General features: G+C 36.2%; 1 protein-coding gene across 1 annotated transcript in view; it reads left to right on the top strand.

The window, feature by feature from the left end:
* Positions 1-4,816: 4,816 nt before the first annotated feature.
* The window catches only part of LOC118764577, a 42,581-nt gene continuing 25,005 nt past the window's right edge, over positions 4,817-22,392 (top strand). The window contains exons 1-5 of the mRNA XM_036505453.1: positions 4,817-5,076; positions 11,743-12,072; positions 14,498-14,589; positions 14,840-14,991; positions 19,683-19,789. Of these exons, the coding sequence (XP_036361346.1) occupies positions 5,064-5,076; positions 11,743-12,072; positions 14,498-14,589; positions 14,840-14,991; positions 19,683-19,789 (694 nt within the window). The 5' untranslated portion in view covers positions 4,817-5,063. The remainder of the gene's footprint in view (positions 5,077-11,742; positions 12,073-14,497; positions 14,590-14,839; positions 14,992-19,682; positions 19,790-22,392) is intronic.

The raw sequence follows: 22,392 nt of genomic DNA, 5'->3' as shown, positions 1-22,392 counted from the left end.
AAAACGTCTGTGTTATGAAAGACATTTCAAATTGTTAGAACGATTCCTCCAAAAATGTCTTTGCCGCATTTTAGTGATCAAACGGGGCACCTTTACTCCAGACACAGATATCATTGAATCTGTAGGCATCACTTCAATTAAATCAATGAATCTGAAAAAACAAATGAAATGTTCTGGCCTCATTGTTTGAATGGAGGATGAACGCACACCCAAACAGCTGTTTTATGGCAAGCTTGCAGAGATGAGCGCAATCGATCAAACCTAAAAAGTGGATTCAGGATGGCACAAGCACTACCATGAAGACCCTTAGAATATATCCAAAGGCCATAGAAAACTTTGCTTCGGATCGTGCAGCATGGCGAACAAAAGTGTGGCGTGAAAGCGTTTGAGGAGGCCGGGATTATACATGCAAGACTCAAGAGAGATTTAAAGAAGAATGTTGCGATCGGGAATTTGAATTTTAGTGGTCTTCTTTTGTGCACAGTTTGTGACAGACTATGCCTTTCTTTTGCTGGGCTCAAATCTCATTTGAGGACCCACGACAAACGAGCCTCCTACAACTATTCTACCTGTATATCTTTGCACACTTTTCAATGTTGTGTATGGCATAAGGTCTGCAAATCTAATGGAGGCATGAAAAGACATTTTAAGACCCACAAAGATCAGAACTTAACTGGAGCTCTTGATGGTCCAAATCAGATATACAATCTATGTGGGTGTATTTCCAGAACATTGCCTGGTTTAAAAAGCCACATCAGACGCCATGATATATCTAAGGTATCGGTATAATAGGTGATCAGACTCAGCATAAGGAGTAGACAAACACCACATAGGATATGGAGACTTGCTTTACCTCAAAATTTATTTCCTTTTATTTTACAATTTCATACAGCATATTTCTATGGTATTACGACCTACACGTGCTTCGGTGGAATTTACAGCGTGAGTGTGAACTCAAGATAGTCAAAGACATCAAACACCAACCAATGCGGTTAGTCGTAACCTAGAACATAACTGAGAGTCACCACGTCATCCCTTTAAGCTCATATTGAGAGATATAATGTTCATTAAAGGTCATTTGCTCACTAGTGAAATGTAATATAAGGAATACGAAAAACAAACTTAATAACTTGAAAGGAAGGACAAGTTTAAACAAGAAATACCCAGGTGTTCTTTTGAGGTTTAAGCATGAAGTGGTTAATTAAAATGAAGTTGGCACAACAACTTCCTGATGTTGATTGTGTAACAGAGAGCGAGGTGCGATGTATAGATAATCATTACTGATTGATCTTTTATAGGTTTATTTTCTTTCTCCTCAAAAGCTATTGTGGCATAACCATTTCCTACGCTTAATTAGACACATTTTTCCTATCTTATGAACTTCCTATATTTTAATTATTAAATAGCACCAAAACCTTACGCTGATGGTGATTATTTCATTGAACTTCAAAAGATATGATGCTTATGATTCGTTTCTTTCGTAAAGAAAGAAACTGCAGAAACAATGAAGTGGTCCTTTGTTTGCATTGGCGACAAAAACAATATGAATTGTTGATATATATATATATATATATATATATATATATATATATATATATATATATGTACATACACACACACGCACGCACACACACACACACACACACACACACCACACACACACACACACCACACACACACACCACAACACACACACACATATATATATATTATATATATATATATATACAGGGGTTGGCCAAAATAATGGAAACACCTTGCACCATAGCATCATAATTTTGAAATATCTATAAAACCGTCAAAAGCTTGCTTATTTGTATGAATTTTAATTTATTATTAGTGTGGTTTAATATGTTTTGCTAAAATTGCTATTCATTTTTAGATATCATGAGTAAAAGGTAATTAAAATTCATAAAAATGACAGATCTATTGGACTTTCAAAGAGGTCAAATTGTTGGTGCACGTATAGCAGGTGCTAGCGTAACGAAAACAGCCGATGAAAGTAATGACAGCCTTTGAGGGAAGAGGGAAGAACGTCCGCGTCGAAACGAAACTCCGAAAGAAAGCCCAAGCTTTCAGATAGGGATATAAACATTTGTGAGTGTGTGTGTATACGTCTGTTGACGTTGTGAACGCAGGAAGTTTATGTCTATGTATTTTGAGAATATAGCTGCGTGTTAGCAAATTTTTTGTTAATTTTTCATATATTAGATTTTCGTACCTTTTATATAACGATTTTTCATAGCTTCTGATGCCAATAATAGCCGACGAGAATGCATTGTAGCTCTTTGCTTCAACCTTCGAAACTCCGAGTACTATAATGACAACCTTTTTCTGTTTGACCTAATTTTTAACATATATAAATAATCCTCTATTTCTCTAATATCTAGGTCTTATTCTTTTGTTGTTACATTTTATTATTATCATATACATATATACATATATATATGTGTAAGCATGTAAATATCTGTCTATCTATCTATCTATCTATCTATCTATCTATCTATCTATCTATCTATCTATCTATCTATCTATCTATTTATTTATCGCGCTCTCTCTCTCTCTACATATATATATATATACATATATATATATATATATATATATATATATATATATATAAATTATAAGTTAGAGGTTATGCAACTGTCTATGGGTGAAATGCATCTGTAGCAGTATTCGTGCATTATCTAATAATGTATAGGCCTTGCTGTAAGGTTAACAGTAGTTGGTAAACCGTAGTTTAATATTTTCAGATATAATCTCTAAGCTGCCCTCACAGTCTTCCTGCGTTCGAGAATCTCTATATTTTCTGTATATATATATATATAATATATATATATATATATTATATATATATATATATATATATATATATACATATATATATATACTAGCATTAAAGACCCGTCGTTGCTGGGTCATAGTGCTAGTGCATGTATATATGTGTACATATATGTGTACATATTACATGTACATCTATATATATACATCTACACATAAAATACAAAATACAAAGTTATATCTTGATATCGCTAGTGATAATAATACTCAAAATATATAACAGACTGGAATTGTTAGCCCGTCTCTTGTAATTTCGATCGATTGTATCTTGTCCTCCCTCTTGTATAGAAGTGTGGTTACAATCCAGCCTACCTCTACTTCGGGGGGAGAGGGGCATTTAATTTTTTTCCGGGGCGTCCTACGTCCCAGATATAAAGGTAAAAATAAAATATTTCCACTTTGCAAGTCCGTGTCGAGTACTCCCTTGCACGCTCCATTTGACTCGAACCTTGCTTCTATTGTGGCGAATTTACCGCCTCTGATTAGATACCTTTCATAGTCGCACCAAGACACTTTTCGAAGGTGCTTTCCTCCATATGTTCAAATCTTCTTTTTTCTTTACATTGTATACTTTATAGACAATAGTCTTTTCTTTAATTTAATTTTTTATTATCCATCTGGACTATTACATTTCTGCACGATAATTTTATTTTTAATTCATTCCCATTCATGTGAAACCACTTATTCGAGTTCAAGTCATTGATGCAATTTTATACCAATTGCTATTTTTCCTTTTGTTATGTTACGATTATATTATACTTTAGTTTGATTTTAATTATTACTTACTACATATAATTCAATTGTTATTATTATTTTTATTGTTAAAGTGAAAGTATCTGACATAAAATAGAGAAACGTTTTTGTTTCACTTTTAACACGTAATACTGAAATAGTGGAGAAGATATGGTATTGCTATGGGTTCGCTCTAAGCAAGAGGTTGAACATTTGTTTTGCCCATGAAACTACATGGACCCTAAGTAAGGCATGTGTAAAATTTGAATGGAATTGGTTGTGTAGTTCTCAAGTTTTAGTGAATCGTAGTGGAGAAGATATTATATTGCTGTGGGCTCGCCCTAGGCAAAAAGTTCAAAATTGTTTTTGCTGATGACACTCCCCGGACCCTAAGTAAGGCATGTGTAAAATTTGAATGAAATTGGTTATGTAGTTCTCGGGTTTTAGGGAAACACACAGACAGACAGACAGACACACATTCTCAGTTTTACATATATATACTCTTTTATTTGTTTCAGTCATTTGACTGCGGCCATGCTGGAGCACCGCCTTTAATCGAGCAACTCGACCCCGGGACTTATTCTTTTGTAAGCCCAGTACTTATTCTATCGGTCTCTTTTGCCGAACAGCTAAGTAACGGGACATAAATACACCAGCATCGGTTGTCAAGCAATGCTAGGGGGACCAAACAGATACAGAAACACACACACGCATATATATATATACATATATACGACGGGCTTCTTTCAGTTTCCGTCTACCAAATCCACTAACACGGCTTTGGTTGGCCCGAGGCTATAGTAGAAGACACTTGCCCAAGGTACCACGCAGTGGGACAACCCGGAACCATATGGCTGGTAAACAAGTTACTTACCACACAGCCACTCCTGCGCCTATATATATATATTCGTATATGCACACATTCTTCCGACAGCATTATTTGTAATTTATCCAGTGAAATATCTACAAATAAGCTGAAAGCTATCAATATATTGGGCAGCTAAAATATAAGTCTTTTGTTCATCAACCGTATAAATACACGTAGCTTGTTTTGATTGGCTTACTTGCGATGATCGGTGGATAGAAGTAGACATTAATTAAAAGCTAATGAAGCTAATGCTAAAGCTAATGAATTACTAATCATCACAATAGTAAAGCATTCTGACAACAAAGAAGAAAAAGGGGTTTAAGAAAAGTGAAATATACTGACGACAATTTCGAAAGTAAGTTTGTGTTGGAAAGACTGTGACGATATTGTTTTAAGACCATATTATCTTTATCGAAACCAATGTAAATAAATCAACTGGTTTCATCAGTCAATGGAAATGTCCTTACTGTATTCTTAAATTGCCAGACCCACGATAAAAGAAATACAAAATACGCTCATTCATCAAAACTAGAAAAAGAAACATTAAAAGACAGAAGCAACCTCTGGTTGGTCGAATTTCAACTAAAAGGGAAGTTTACTTTGCAGTTCTGTAACAGTCATGAATGTTAAAGGTAAGTGAATTAATTATATTAGGAACAGAGAGACAGATTAGAATTGCAATTGTTTTTACAATTCTGTGTTGCTGATTTGTGCTTTCTTTACATTAAATTTACCATTATCATTTCCTGTTTCGAAAGAGAGTTTGAACGGAGGATGCTAGATATGTATCGACTGATAAAATATCATTGGTATTCAGTCACGTACCTTTAAATTCTTATTTCGAATCACAAGAAGTTTTCCTTTCATCTGTCTGTTTCCCGTGTGGTATGTGCCTAAGATGTCTCTAAGATAGAAATCATTCTTATTTAGATAAAAGCCAATAAATGATAATATTAGTCAATCTCTCGAAATAAAAATGCCACTAAACAGTCTTTATTCGACTTCCCCTTTCGTATACAACAGTTGTAATAAAAGCTTAAGTAATGTACAGAAATTCGAGCCAATCCATTATATATTTTTTGGCTTAGAAACTCGTGACTCTGAATAATATATCATTATCATTTCTAGTTAAAGAGTAATTTTAAACCTACTAATCGAAATTCTTGATATTAGTAACAACAACAATACAACGGTATTGAAATAGATCGTCTGTAAATTGTGAAAACAGGGATCAGTTGAGGAAAATATTTCATCTGAACAATATAACAATGTCTACATCTGGATATGAACTTATACGATTTTACAAGTATTACACAATTTATCGTCTCATGTTTCAGTTTAATCCTTTCTAAATTTCTGATTCTTGTTTCTTCATATAAAACATTTCATTGTAATGGATCAAGATCATGGAAGATTACAAACACGAAGATATATCATATACATGTTAGACTGAGAGAGTAGTTGCTTCAATATCCAGTCGTAGAAACAGAGAGAAATCATACTGAGTAACACTCAGCAAATAGTTTGTCTGGAATAAATAATTCTTTCCTGAAATAATTTGTTCCATGACATTACAGGGATGTGAAGTCAGTGAGATAGGCATGTATTCCTTATTACCTTGCTCATATAAAATAGCCTTCAAAATGTATTGGAGGGATTTTTGTTAGAACACTTTGTATGTTATCATAAGAAATGTTGAGTGTAGATATCAGTCATAATTTCTCCCTTTTTATCCATGTAATCGATGTTTGCCCATTCCCTATGTATATTTATTGATTATATCATGATTTCTCCATTTGTATCTTCGATATAAACAATGTTGTCTCTTCCTTATGCATGTTTAATTTTGTTAGCATTTGTTCCGTTGCAATAATGACAATGATTCTGAATTTACTAATTTTTCTTTTTCTTTTGTAATATTTCATTGTGCAATTTCTTTGGAAAATGTTATATGCTCAGTATTTAATTCCATTGAATAAAAAAGGAAAAAGGAAAACCTTCGTTCGCTTAGTTTTAATCGCTTTGCAAATGTAATAACCTGTAGCAAAAAGTTCTATCAGCAATAATTTTGCGAATAGGGTGCCAGATTATCACAGTGTGGCAGTATGGTAAGAGCGTCTTTGAATTGCTTTGTGGTAATTATTCTTTCTCTCCTTGTTCTGATTTCAAACTGCGACTAGGTCAGTTTTCCCTCTCATTCTTTTGAGATTGATAAATAAATTATCAGTCCTGTGCAAGAGTTTCTCCTTGCTCTTATTTTTTCGTTATCTGGAGAATTTTTTCTGATTATCTTTCAGCAATTATTGCTGTAAACTAGTTCCTAAATATTTACTTAATTTATATGAAATCCCTTTACTCACTCGCAGAATTAAACGTTAAGTAAAATTCTTTCTTCATTTATTAATTTATAAAATTTTACTCAAGTAGTCAAGGATTTGGCATGTTGTGATGTTTGGAGTTTTTCGTAAAATTACCTTACAACGAACCATTAAAATCTTGATCGAGCAGTACTGCTGCTGCTACTACTACTACTACTACTGCTGCTGCTGCTACTGCTACTACAACTACTACTACTACTACTACTACTACTACAACTACTACTACTACTACTACTACTACTACTACTACTACTACTACTACTGCTGCTGCTGCTGCTGCTGCTGCTGCTACTGCTGCTGCTGCTGCTACTGCTACTACTGCTACTACTGCAACTACTACTAAAACTACTACTACTGCTGCTGCTACTACTACTACTACTACTAATAATAATAATAATATCAATATTAATAATCCTTTCTTTATGAGCCACAATGGCCGACAAAAATAAGACTGGACATTAACAAAACATGAAGGACAAAGCGGGATTACGTAAAGTGTCGTGTGAAAAGTCAATAAGACTCAATAACAGTCAATAACAATGAACAATATAACAAAGAGAATGCCTAAAAGAGGCAAGCAACTCTGGGCTACTCATGGAGACCTCACGAAAAATCCACAAGCGCCACGGCCACTAGGGCAACAGACCTCTCTGTCAGCCTTGGAAACTCAAAAGCGCATGCTCAAAGCAGGCTCGTTGACATGGACCATCTTCGCTACATTCACCCACCTTTTAACAAAATTGCTGGAACTCAGCATTTCTTTCTCAACCCTCATGTACCGTTTCAGATGCTATCTGAAAAAGTTAATGAGGGGTAGGCCAAAGAGAAAAGCATTTGTCTTCAGCTATTTCATCTAGACCAATCTCCATGATGGAAGCAGCCAACAAGCTGACACTTCCTACATGTGACAGCAGGTGCTCGACATAAATTCATACATCAGGTATGCTCGGCCACTGGACAAGTGCGCGCAGAACGGTTTCGTCATTCTGCGCACATCTCTACGTGCCTGTAGACTTTATCCCGAACAGGCAAAGCACCCCTGTATTATAGCCAGGCCAGATTTTTCTGGAAGTTATCCGTAAGCCTCAGCCTCAGAGTCCTCCAGAACAGACTGGCCAGCCGAAATTTATCGACGCCTAGAGTCTCCCCCAAAACCTTGTAATTTCCTTTCACCACTAACCCTCCGTACAACGCCATAGTAGAACTTCCACTAAACGCTTTGCCCGACATACTGCAATTCTTCTTCTTCTTCTACTACTACTACTACTATACTACTACTACTACTACTACTACTACTACTACTACTACCGCTGCTGCTGCTGCTGCTGCTACTGCTGCAACTACTGCTCTCCCAAGCGCCTCTGCCAACTTTCTCACTAAATCACACTAATCTATTTTTTCTACAGCTAAACCTTTGCTAAATTTAACTGATTCTACGTTAATAGCCCTTTTTAGCTTACAGCACCATTTATTGTTGAGGACTGCTCCTGTCAAAACTTTCCGAACTAACTCTTTAAACCTGTCTCTGTAAGCTTGGCACTCCAGGAATGGCATGCTGTAATTCCAGTAGCTGGGGCCCTGTCTATCTATGATATCTAAGTCGACCTTACAGGTCATCAATTTGGGATCTGTGTAGCCAACCATTTCAAATTGTGGACAACTAATACTATCCGTATCTAAAGAACTTCAAAATACTCTATCTAGTCCTCACCTTGTTTGTTGTTAACCCTCCAGCCTGCTTCAGGTGTCTTGGGGAAATTTCGAAAATGGATTATCATCATCATCATCATCATCATAAACATCATCATCATCATCATCACCATCATCCTCATTATTATTATTAATATTATTATTATTATTATTATTATTAATATTATTATCATTGAGTGAGAGAGCAGTGCATGCCATCAAAGTGACACTGGGGTAAAATATACGAAGCCCAGTATACCCATCATGACTACCCGTCTGATAAGGGTACACCAGGCACATGCATCACAACCATATGTGCGCAACATTCTGATCTCATATAAAAATAAACAGCACATGACCTTGCAGGTGGGGCCCAGTTAGAATTTTCTTCAGGTCGCGTAACCCATCCCACTCGAAAGGTCCCTGAATAAGAGTTGTTTAAGGATATTGAACGAAACACCCATGTTTCCAGAGGTGAATTATTCAAATCCCAAAGAATCCCTCTCAACACATGGCTATGGTGCTCCCCTACTACTTCTGCTCGTGATCAGAGATGCACATATCGTCAGCCACTAAGGGACATGCTCAACTGGTTAAAGTCAAACAACCGACTAGCAAATCTGTGGTATTGAGCAGAATATTTGCTGTAGCCCTTCTTTTATACCAAGACAAAACAACGTACATGATAACACTTCCAGTCAGTTAAGATGAGAAGCCATGAGAGCCACTGCCTGGTACTGCATCATTATTATTATTATTATTATTATTATTGTTATTAATATTTTTATCATTATTATTATTATTATTATTATTATTATTATTATTATTATATTATTATTATTATTATTATTATTATTACTATTCACGTCACTGCTTGGAATCGAACTCTTAACCACTACGCCATATGCCCGTGGGCAATTATAGAGTGAATTTTAGGACTTATTAATCAAATATTTTTCTATCCTTAATACCGGTTCCCAAATGCTGTTCACATCCTCACTGGGTCTCTTTAGGAGGTTGTTGTGTCCTAGCATATGTGCTGCTTCTTTTAGTTTTCGTATTTTCTGGTGGTGTTTTCTGTCTATTATTTTAACTTCATCCCACAGGGGGAAGTGGTCTCCATTTTCTATACATGATCAGCTATACCTGATTTATCAGTATCTCCTCGTGCCACAGCTTTGTGATGTTCGTCTACCCTTATTTTGAGGGGTAGGCATGTTTCGCCTTTGTATAACCTACCACAACTGCATGGGATGTAGTACACACAGTCTTTGGTTATATTCTCTTCTGTTGGTGGTTTTACTCGAAGGAGATATTCGCGAAGTGTTGTATTTCTCTTGAATACTGTCCTGATGTCACATAGGCCGCATATCTTTTGTATCTTTTCGGAGAGGCCTTTCACATAGGGTAGACAGACTGTGGACAGTTTTCCGGCCTCATCCTCTCTCTTTATCCTGATTAGAGTGGATAGTATACTTTGGGGGTAGTTGTTGCTTAACATATCGTTATTGAGCTTGACCATTTCTTCGTGGTATATATCACGATCGCTACTTATATTCTTTCCTCGATGTTTTAGGCACTGAGCAACCCCTCTCTTTACACTGTATGGATGGTGGGAATTGAAGTTGAGGTATCGTCCATGAAGGTCGGCCTGAGGTATACGGATGTCCTGAATCCATACTTGGTGCGTGTTTTTGATACGTCCAGGAATGCTAATTGATTGTCTTTTTCCTTTTCCATTGTGAATTGTATGGGAGGCTTCATTGACTTCACATGATCTAACAGCACTTGGATCTGTTCCTGGTGGGGCCAGAGTATAAAGGTGTCATCAGCATATCGTAGCCATAGGGTTGGTTTTAGTGGTGTTGATTCTAAAGCCAAATTCGCAAAGTGTTCTATGTATATATTGGTTATTACCGGCGATAATGGCGAAGCTATAGCTAAACCCTCCTCTTGTCGATATATATCAGTGTCCATACAGAAGTAGGTAGTTTCTACACAGAATATCAACATTTTCATCAAGTTTCTTATTGGTATACTAGTCTGTTCTTTTAGATGGGTGTCTGTCACTAGTTTTCGTTCGTATCACCGATAGTGCTTTACCAGTTGGGACTTTGGTGAACAGGCTTATCGCATCTAGACTCACCATCTGGTTGGATTCAATGGGGGTATCCTTGATCAATTCTGTGAAGTGGGTGGAATTATTCACGTGCGATATTGACTATCCTGCTAATGGACTGATTATATCCACAAGAAAGCAGCACAGTGGGTGACATACTGTACCTTTACAGCTCACTATAGGTCTTAATGGAATACCATCCTTGTGAATCTTAGGGAGACCATACATGTGTAGTAGTTTACTGTGGTGTTGAGCCAGTTGTCTGTACGTCATTGGTGTAAAGTGATCCTTGTTCTTGATCAAAATCTGTGACAACTTCCTCTCTGTTTTCAGAGGTGAAATCTCTAATGAACCGCAGGAAAGGAACAGTGATAGCTTACTCGATGAGAGACATATAAATGGTTTGGGAGAAGACAATAAAACTAATAGTGACATGATAGATGGGCAAAAAGCAATCTACGACAGAATAAAGGTAATGCTACAGGAGAATGATAGCAACAATATTTGCAACCTAAAAAAGATTGATTGATGGAAATTCAACCAAGAAACGAAAAATGTGAATGAAATTCTGGAATATATTAGAACGAAAAAACAAAACAATGACAGAAACAAACAATTTGATCATGGCAGCAAGTATTGTTGTAGTAGAAAATGTGGGTGTTGATGTCAAGAAAATGGAATATAATGTGAGTGATAAAAGAAAACAACCAAGGTAGAAAAGAAGAATACAGGCAGGGTTAGATATGCTCTCGATGGCCAATTCTGTGTTAGACCGAAAAGAGGTGAAGCTTAAAAACCAACAAAAGTACAGGGCACTGAACAAGAAATATGATATTTAAGGAAAGGGCCTGAAAGTGGTAATGGAGGAACTGAAATAACGCCTCGGTGCTAAGAAAGCAAATATGGTAAGATACGGACAAAGCTTCGCGTTTTTAGCAGTGCCTGGATCAGAACGGACGTCAGTTTGTAAACAGCCGTTGACAGAACGATAAGATAATATTGGTAGTCTCTATTGAAAATGAAATGTATTTTAATTAACACCTACTTGACAAGGTTTTGAAGTGTGTATACATTTTTTGTGAACACCCTGTATATATGTGTATATTTTACAGGAATGAAGACGTCAAATCAATACCATATGATCCTCAGTCGACTTCAGCAAGTTTTAACAATTATTTTTCTCGTGATTTTGAAAACTGGTGCAAACAATGACATGCAACATTTTAGGAAAATAACCGAGTCAAAATGCTTGAGTCTTCCAGTTGTACGTACCGAATATACGACGTCCGTCAGAGAATGTGCATTACGGTGTAAGATGAATGACATGTGTGGCTATTTTAGCTATTGTAATGGACCATGCAAAATGTATAAATTGTTCTACTGCCAATATAATTCCAATACTGAATGCGACTGTGTATCTTTCTTTACGCTCTCAGAAAACAGTGAGTAAATAAAGTTTTACATTTATTTTTGAGCTTTTTGTATTAACTTTTTACCACAATATGTACCTCTGTGCTGCTTAGTTCACCATAGTTTTTAGTATAAAATAGATGTGTCTCTCATAGCACGCAGAATGGTTTTATTTTTTCATCACCTTTTCGTTATTATACCATTATATTTTATATACAAACATCATTAATACAACACACTAGTTTGCACTGTTTCCATAACGAGTGACCACAAGTATTGCAACCAATAAGGATAAAGCTCTCATTTCAAACATTTATTCAATCACGGAATACAAAAAAAAAGTAATTTAAAACAGCCTTTCTGTAGATGCGTTTTCATTACAAAACCGTTCTTTTACATTATATCAAACGTTAGTTTCCCTCAGTATGATCCAAGTTCAATAGCTATGACCAAATGTATAACTAGTGTTACTAACTCTGCTCTTTCATTTGTGTATATCTTCTCTGCCTTATTCTCTAAGCTATTTTAGTTTTATGTCTTAGCCGAACTGGTGTCTTCGTCTTTGTTGCTAATGCTTACATTACGTTTCTTATTTCATTATTGCCCACAAGAGGCTACACAGAAAGGGGACAAACAAGGACAGAAAAAGGGGTTAAGTCGATTAGATCGACCCCAGTGGGTACTTAATTTATCCACCCCGAAAGGATGACAGGCAAATTTGACCTCGGTGGAATTTGAACTCAGAACGTAACGGCAGACGAAATACCTATTTCTTTATTAGCCACAAGGGGCTAAACACAGAGGGGACAAACAAGGACAGACATAGGTATTAAGTCGATTCCGTCGACCCCAGTGTGTAACTGGTACTTAATTTATCGACACCGAAAGGATGAAAGGCAAAGTCGACCTCGGCGGAATTTGAACTCAGAACGTAGGGGCAGACGAAATACGGCTACGCATTTCGTCTGGCGTGCTAACGTTTCTGCCAGCTCGCCGTCTTCGAAACGTATTGCTTACATTACGTTTCGAGTGTTGCCTCCTTCAGGTGTCTTGTGATTCACCTTCGTGACTGGCCTGGGGTTGAACTCAGAACATCTGTGTGACTGCACTGCATTAACCACGCCTTATCCACTGCGCTATGCCTGTAGACAGTGACAGAGTGAATTTGTTAAGGCTTATAACCTCCATTGGTGTCTCATGTCGTCTTCGTACCGATTTGATAATACAGTTCTGTAATATCTAATACATAATTTAAACTTCCTCGTCTCAGAAATTCAGAACTAAGATTATTCTAAGTTTTCTACACCAAAAGGCCTACGCTTTTGCATATATACTTAGTGGTTAGTTACAATTTACAGAAGTACATAATAGATTATAATTTCATAAAAAAACAGCCCATAATTATTTTGGATTCCACCCAAAACAATTAATATCTTTCAAAAACTAATATTTTTCACAACCGAAATTATCTCTACTTAAAGTTGTTAACAATACGTATCAAATATTGTTGTAGTGGAAATGATATGCGACAAGTGGTATGGCACTGTCACTACAAAGTGAGACAACGTCAACCAGTGCAGAGAGACGTGTGTCAGTCGGTTGTAGAGTCGTTGTACGAGTTCTTAGAGTTAAGTGTCAGTTACGGGTTATAGTCGAGTTTCTAGTAACAGTCAAGGTAGAGGGATGAAATTCTGTGTCTAGCAGAGCTATTGGCGATATCACGATAGATGATGCGGTGTGTCGCCATTCCGTAATACAAGAGATACACTGTATCCGATACCAATACAATACCGGGGCTACAAGAGTAGATACAACAGCTATAATCACAACAGTAGCCACACATATTAAATGTGGAAAATCTCACATCATAACAAATATATTAACACTAAACCAACTATTGTTTTTCAAGCAGACGGGATCAATAAGTGTTGTTCAATTTTTCCGTTTTAACTGACGACATTATAACAACTCTTTCAGTAAAATACTTTTCCGATTTACTTTAATGAAACTAAAAGACAATATTTCCAAGGTTGTAAAATCTGCTAGAAATACCAGGCAAACCTCTCTAAAATTACATCATATCATCTTCAGAAGAATGATACGCATTGGATAATGTCCTAGATAAGGCATATATGACAGATAGACGAAACGGTCATGGCTACGGCAACTTTTCCCATGGGACATGTCATTCAGAGTTGACTCGGTGCTGAATAACAACAGAAACAATAATTTTGTAGTATTTCTTTTGATTATCGAATTCTTGTACTAATGAAATCGAAACCCCAAACCAAAAACATTAAGACGAAACCTGGGAAGAATTTATATCGAATAATTTCTAAATCAACACAATTATTTTGAGTCCATTGTAAAACATACTAGAATATTTTCGTTAAAAGATTAATTGAAAACTCGTCTGTTCTTTTAAATCTAAAACAATATCATTCATTACTCATACAGGTACGAGCTGGCAGAAAGTATTTGAGATGAATAGAACAGCGTTTAAAAGGAGTCCTGTGTACAGTTATTGGGATATTTTGTCTATTGATAAGGTGATACCTTTTGAAAATTTCAAAATGATCATCATGCAATAAAAAGTATTACATTACATAGTTGTCAGCCCTTTATGACTTCTGTTAACCCCACACCATAATTTCCTCTTGGCATTTCTCTCTCACAATTTTCAGTATCCTTTTCCTTTCTTTCACACTCCCTCTCCCTCTCAGTCTCTCTCTCTCTCTCATACTTTTACCTCAGTCCTGTCAGATTTCTTCTTGATTTCATTCAATTTTGTATTTGCAGGTGAAACTCATATTGAGAAAAAATAATGCTGAAATTCACTCATTAACTTTCACTGGAAGAAGTACAGATTTCAGATCCTGGTTCAATTCTAATAAACTCATTTCAAAACCATGGTTTGGAAATATAGCATCAACCTACGAGTTCAATGATAAGTATGTATCGATCACCTGTGCTTCATTAGGACTTGTTGTTTTCTTCAATTATAGTAATTTCGATTTCTCACATAGGTAGAAGGATACAGTTAATTTCATCGACCTCATTAAACAACCCGTATTATTTCATCCACTCAAGAAGAAAAAAAATGCAAGCTTTGATCGCGACGGGATTTACAGTTAACATTTGAGAAACAAACATAAGAAAATGATTTATTGCTTGCAACCTTGCCGATTATAAATTTCGGCAAAAAAAAGCAGAAGATTTAAAGGAGTGTTACGCCGATTCTGTCGCCCTCAGTGCTCAACTAGTATTTATGTTATCGACCCCGAATAGATGAAAGGCAAAGGTGATGCTAGCAGAATTTCAATCCAAAACGTGAAGATGGACAAAATGTCTCTAAACATTCCGCTCGATTCTAACGATTCTTTATAACCGATTCTAATATTAATCCTTTTTAAGGATTAATCGTTTTATAAGCGATTCTAATATTATTTCTTTTTTAAGGCGACTAGCTGAAAGAACTGTTAGCACGCCGTGTAAAGTGCTTAGCAGCATCTCATTCGTCTTTGTAATCTGCGCCTAAATTCCTCAGAGTTGAACCTTGTCTTTTGTCCTTTCCGATTCTATAAAATCCATGCCAGATGTCGATGTATTCGACTTAACCCCTCCCCCAAAATTACTGCTCTCGAACCAAAATTTAAAACTATTAATACGATTTTCATTATTTGCTACAAGTAGTAATTTCCCCCACCATTTGCTCCTTAACAAATTCTCTAATTCGGCCCCTTTAGTTTTTGTGTGCCGAGAATGAAATATTCGCTTTCCAGAAACCAAGTATTCATTGGGTAAACCGAACAGGTCTCAAATTTATGGTTTGTGTAACCAATCACTTTCAAATTTGGACATCCTACATTATTCTTAATTGCTGTTCTTACAAATACTCTATCTAGATACGATTTGAACGGTCTGTTATGGTTGCCTCACGCTACGCAGGCAAATCAAGGAGATGTGGTCGTTATCTGTAAGACAACAAGAAACTTCTGAAAAGGTTTCCTAGGCCTCTAAGTACTTCTACCTTGCGCTAGCCCCACACATTCCCAACGTTCATATAAAATGCATTTCCGCTCCCCGAGTAATGAAAGAGAGTTCGGAAGTCCCCAGGAAAGCATTTAGACGTCTGAAAAACGCAGGTCCTATTGTCGCAGTGAGGCATAAATGGCAGCTTAACTGAAATCACCATCTTTAATAATGCTCTAGTCCAGGACCACTGGATCCTGGATAGTGACCCATATCTTGAGACTTAATGATTTACGGACTAATACTATGATCAATATTTGATCCAGACAGACCAGCCACCTAAAACCATGAAGTGGTTTTGCCGCCAAGTTCACCTCAGGTCATCTCCGTTTATACATTCCATTCCTTGTTCATCGAAAAATGAAAAAGGTGTTTACTCACCCTGGCCATAATAAAAACTGCATGATCTTGCCTCCTATTGATTAAGGGAAAACGTCAAGTTGATGTTTTAGGGCATAGTTCTGGGCTATCTTTCTAAAGGTCCTAACACTGAAACAGAAATTTTCTTTTAAGATTTTAGTGTGTATGCGTTTATTGTTGATCACTTCTTCCATCGATTCATATCACTGTTTGAAACACTAGTGAAGTTATGATCGGGTGTTGATTTAGTGAGCATTGTAATTAGTGTCAAGTTTTTAAAAATCTTTTGTAATTGTGTTAGTGGTTTTTATTCGATTTTCGTTTGAGTGGTTGTTGTTACAGTTGCGATGATGGTAAGGATGTGTTGTACTAGCGGGGAACATCTAACGCCTGTTTGCTTACACCGGCTTTCATTTTGGGATCGTTATATTCTGGGGGAATGAATTGAGCATGAAGCTGTGAGTGAGATTGTGTTTGTACTTTGATATTAGAGTATGGGTAGATTTTGGCCAGAGGGCTTGTTTTTCTGGATGTGTCACTCACCTCCATCGCCTATTATTATGTATACTATTAACTATCATACATAATTGGCAGAACATCTTTCATCTTCTCCAGTTTTTCCTCTTTCAAGAGTCGACAGAGTGAGTTCGCGTCTGTATTTCAAGGCTAAAACTTAACATTTAAAGTTCTGAAATGTTTACTGTGAGAGGTGTGGTATGACTCCATAAGCTTTTCAGGCATTTTTCAGCGATACCATGTCCTTAAGTTTACAACATGACAAGTTCTCATGCTGATGCATCTCCAATTTTTAATGCATCAGTTAGTAATATTTATCACTCATGTTGGTGCATGTTGATCTTTTGTTTTCCAATACATCTGACACATTGAAATAATTCGTTTTCGTTTCCAATATTTCCGACGCTTTTAAATAAATTGCAGTCTCCCAGCATAACTGAACTTTCTGGAGAAACTTTGTTGTATTTCGTATTGGCTGTAGTAGTTGGGTTGTTGGTTGTTGAGATTGATGGTTCTGATGCTCTTTGCTGCAATGCAAGTAGCTAAATAGTGGCGATGATGACATTGATGGCTGCAGCGCAATAACAACCGTGTTAGCTGCGATACACTGCTGTCGTTGCTGTTCTTCTTTATTGTGCTTGTTTAACTTCGTTTAAGTTAAACTTCCGTTGTTCTCGTCACATTTTCCATTGTTGTTCTTGCGTGCTATTGTAATTTTTGCTGTTGTTATTATTGTTGCTGAACTTTTCTTGGAGTATAATCGAGTTGACGTAAAGCAGGTGACAGTAATTGTTTCTTTCCTCACTGTCCTTGCAAAAGAAACGACATTATTATTACTAGCTAGTGGGAGTCGATGAGCTGGCAGACTTGTTAACACGACGTTTAAAAGGCTTGGTGGCATTTCGCCCATCTTTACGGTCTGAGCCCATACTCCGGCAGTCGACGTTACCTTTCATGTTTCCGGCGTCGATTAAATAAGTACCATTTGAGCACTTGGGTCCATATAATCTATTTCCCCTCACCTCAAAATGGCTGGCCTTCTACCAAAATCAATGGATTTTGACTAGTAAAGGAAATGATTGACAGATTCTTTGTTCTGGCTCTTTCTCCTTTCGGTTCAGTTAAACCCTCATTTAATCCTTTTGTGTTTCATTCATCCCAATAAATATTATTATTGATACGGATCTTTGTTTCCTGAAAACTGACGAATATACAAAACAAGATTTAAAATGCTACCTTGGATAAATTCTCACGAAAATTCTCTATATAGACGATAACAACTTTTAAACCAAATATAACAGAATTCGCGTGTAAAATGTGAAAATTTGGGAAACTTTACAGAGCTGATGCTGAGCATGATTGCTTGTCAAAGCTTCTAATAAAAAAATTTGACCTTTTTTTCACTGATCAACTGACCCGAAATATTCAGGGAGTTGTACACACATCGACCGCGGTTCTTAACTGCTACTTATTTTATCATCGACGCTGAAAGGATGGAAAGTAATGTTAACTTCAGTGGTATTTCAGCTCAGAACCAGAAGAAATACCCCTAAATTTTGCATAAAATACCGGCGAGGTTGTTAGTCGATTACATCAAAACCATTGCCCAACTGCGAAAGGATGAGAGGTAAAGTCATACTTGGTGAAATTTGAACAGAAAACGTGAAGACGCACAAAATGCCGCTAAGCATTTTGTCTGAGCTAAAGAGTGTGTGAGCTCGACGCTTTGTAGATTAATAATAATAATGATAAAGGTGATGAAGATGGTGGTGATGATGATGATGATGATGATGATCATGTTTTTGAATTAAACACAAGGTTAGCAATTTTGAGGCTACAGTCAGTACCATCGTCAGCTACACACAAAATAATTATACAAAATAATTAGATAGCTGTATATAACCACAGTGAAAATTTTTTTTAAATGCTACGAAATTCAGCAACACAACCAAATAAACATCATGGCTTCCAAGAAGGATATGAAATCCTTGCCTTTAGATTTTTCTAAAGGAGTAATGAAACTCATTATTTTATTCTACAAGCATTTCGTTTGGGTACCTTCCTATATTTGAACTTACTTAATCTGTTTTCCTCTCTGTTTGTACTTTTTTACCCAATAAATTTCATTCACTTCATTACGACGAGGTTGGTTATGCTTAGACCGGTAAAAAGATGGGGTGGTAATATTTGGATACTTCTTTAACGAAGAATGGAGGCGCGTGGCTTAGTGGTTAGGATGTCAGCATCATGATCGTAAGATTGTGGTTTCGATTCCTGAACCGGGCGACGCGTTGTATTCTTGAGAAAAACACTTCATTTCACGTTGCTCCAGTCCACGCAGCTGGAAAAAATGAGTAACGCTGCGATGGACTGGCGTCCCGTCCAACTGGGGAACACATATGCCTTAGAAACCAGGAAACCGAGCCCATGAGCCTGGCTAGGCTTTAAAAGAGCGCATTTATTATTATTATTCTTTAACGAAGGAGTGATGATATTAAGATATTTATTTTACTCTTGAACTGAAACTAAATAATCGGATCTATCCAACTTACAGTTTATATTTACTTTTTATGTTGTAAGTAACAAACCGGGGATTACACTCAATAATTTCAAAGATTAAATATAATCTCAGTGATTTCATTAAACTGTACCGATTGTCGTAAATACAGTTGTAAAGTATTCTATTATGATGAAAATTATTGAAAGCGTCAATTGTAATATATGTTATTTTCAGGGAAGAAAACTTTTTCATCTCGCCAAATACTATGTCAAAGAAAGTGATGAAAGCAAAGAAGATCAACGAAGGCACTTATATAATTCGCTACAATGAGGTCGTTAATGGTAATATATTTATTCTCTGTGTCTGAAAAACAATTGATATAAATGTGAATTTATTATCAGCGTAGAAGAGCTGCTGGTTCCGCAGTATTTGCCCATAGATATTCTCTTTCCTCTAGATTTTAGAACATATATACATATCTCTATGATAATACATATTACTTTCACGCCCCCACGAATGACTGTAAGTTTTTGTTATTTTTTGATTTTAGCGGAAGAGTTCACGAGAGTGTCCAACCAATATTGACTACCGACCCTTAATATTTTATTCACTTCATTTTACTCTTGGTGTAAATATTTTTACTGTCATTATCTGTGAGTTGTTGTCTGAGTGAAGTCATACAATACTTCAAAGATGACTCTACTCCGACTTTTCTTACTCTACTCCCCCTTTTCTTACTCTACTCCCCCTTTCTCCCTCTTTTCCTCTACGATTAGATCTTCATTATCACTGTTTCTTTGGAAATGTGAATTTGATGTCTGCGTCTTGCAGACTTTACTGCACGTAGAGTGGATTCTCCCATTAGATAATCCTGTATCCCAGATGTTGGACTCAGGGCGTCTTTAGTAAATGCCTTGTAATGTAATCTTATAGCAAATGAAAACCTTTGAATGCCATGTTATTTTAAGTCTAGTTTAATATTTGGTGATACACTCTCTTTCTTCTCATTTCTTTTGTATGATATATTTTCACTAATACCTACGTCGATCGTATCAGATCACTTACTTGCATATGATTATTACCCCGATAAGGAAATTCCTCCGAGGGAAATTACAGCCCTTGGTTAATTACTCCTTCTTCAATATATTGAGAAGTTTTAAATTATCATCTGAAAGTGCAAATTATATGCGATTCCTCCTCGCAAATATTGTTCGCATTTATGTTTTCATAATTGCTAACTACGGCATTAATACGAGCTGAAACATCTAAACATCTAAAAGACCTATAGAGCAACGGGTCTGCAACTAGCTTTTCTGTTGTTGACGTGTATGTAGTTTCAAAATACCTTATTTTACAACTATAAGATGTATTGTTATTGTCATGACTTTATTTTACTATAATCAACAACAAACACATTTCGTCAATATTAAAGTCTTTATTAGATTAAAAGTAACATTATCAAAACATGAAGGTAAAACAAAGCAAATATGCTTTGTATTCTTCCAGGCACCAATGTACTGCAGCTATAGTCTTTCGCGTTGTTCACCGACCAACCTTTCCTCTGAAAAAAAAAGTGAAATTATTCGATCTGTATACAGAAATTATTTTCCTCCTGAAACTTATAAAAAATACACACATTAGGCACACATTTCTCTAAGCCGCACACTAAATTTTCCACGTAAAAAAATAGCGGCTTATACACCGGGAATATACGATACACATGAGGAGTTAACTGTTTAAAGGTAATTGTCCTAGGGTCTTGTTGTCCTCAGGGGAAATTGTCCTTTGTGAGGTTTACTGTCTATGGTGGAAGGGAGATAAATGTCCTAGACTCACGTCAGTATTTGTAGAACTCGTTTTCTCGAACTGGGAAAGAGAGAGACCGGTGTAGTAAAGAGTTAGCGAACGATTTTATTGTTAACTATGAATACTTCTTTTGATCAATTTCCATTCATATATCAATGGAAAATGCAATGATTAAATCCTGCTGCTTTTCCGTACTGCGTTTAGTATGAGCATAGATATTTACATTGTCCAAGAAAAGTGTAGGTTTGCATGTATGTATATGTTTATGTATGTATGTATGTATGTATGTATGTATGTATGTATGTATGTATGTATGTATGTATGTATGTATGCATGTGCAGATTTGTATATTTTATGCATGTATTCTCAAGCATATAGTTGCATATCTAGACATGCTCATATAATTTAAATAATAAACGTTTGGAAAGTTTTACAGTTCCATTGCTGGATTGGATCTGTAGTCTTCGAATTAGCTTTCTACTTTCTGGTTTTGAGAAGCCTAATTTCTCAAGATTAGTATTTAGTCAGTATGTTACATACACCAGGGTCCCAGTAATTACAGTTATAAATTTGAAATTGTAATCTGGATAGAGTAACTGGAGATTTCTCAATAGTTCAGCTTCGGTATTCTCTTTTCCACTGATTCTCAGTTTTATGTTAATATTCGCTGGGCAGCTAATTTCCGAAGCTGTGCACAGCTTCTCTTCTCTATCCCTAATCACTATATCAGGGGTCTGTTGTACTTATATTTTATTGAGGTCTTCACTGGTACATTCCACCAGTATTCCCTTTTATTATGAGTGGCTTCTTCCATATTCTGGGTTCTTATTTCTTTGTCCTTGGGATTATCCTATGGACGGATTTCTTTATAGAGTGTCCTACATACAGCATCATGTCTCATTGGTAGATAATACCGTGATGACATTTTCGGACAACTATTTATGATGTGGCTGATATCTTCAGTGTGAACTTCACAAAGTCTGCATCGGTTGTCACATTTTACGGCTTTTCCTGCATCTCTATCTCTTTTCTGCATCAGGCATTTTGGTTGATATTTCTTATTCCTGGATTTCAAACACGTACCTTCAAAGTGTGAGCTAGTAATCCGGATATTGGTCCATGACAGAGTGCTTTGATG

This window comes from Octopus sinensis, linkage group LG8 (genome assembly GCF_006345805.1).
Source record: "Octopus sinensis linkage group LG8, ASM634580v1, whole genome shotgun sequence".
Lineage (NCBI taxonomy): Eukaryota > Metazoa > Mollusca > Cephalopoda > Octopoda > Octopodidae > Octopus > Octopus sinensis.
Note: the sequence above shows the minus strand (reverse complement) of the source record. Positions and strands in the feature narration are given on the sequence as shown.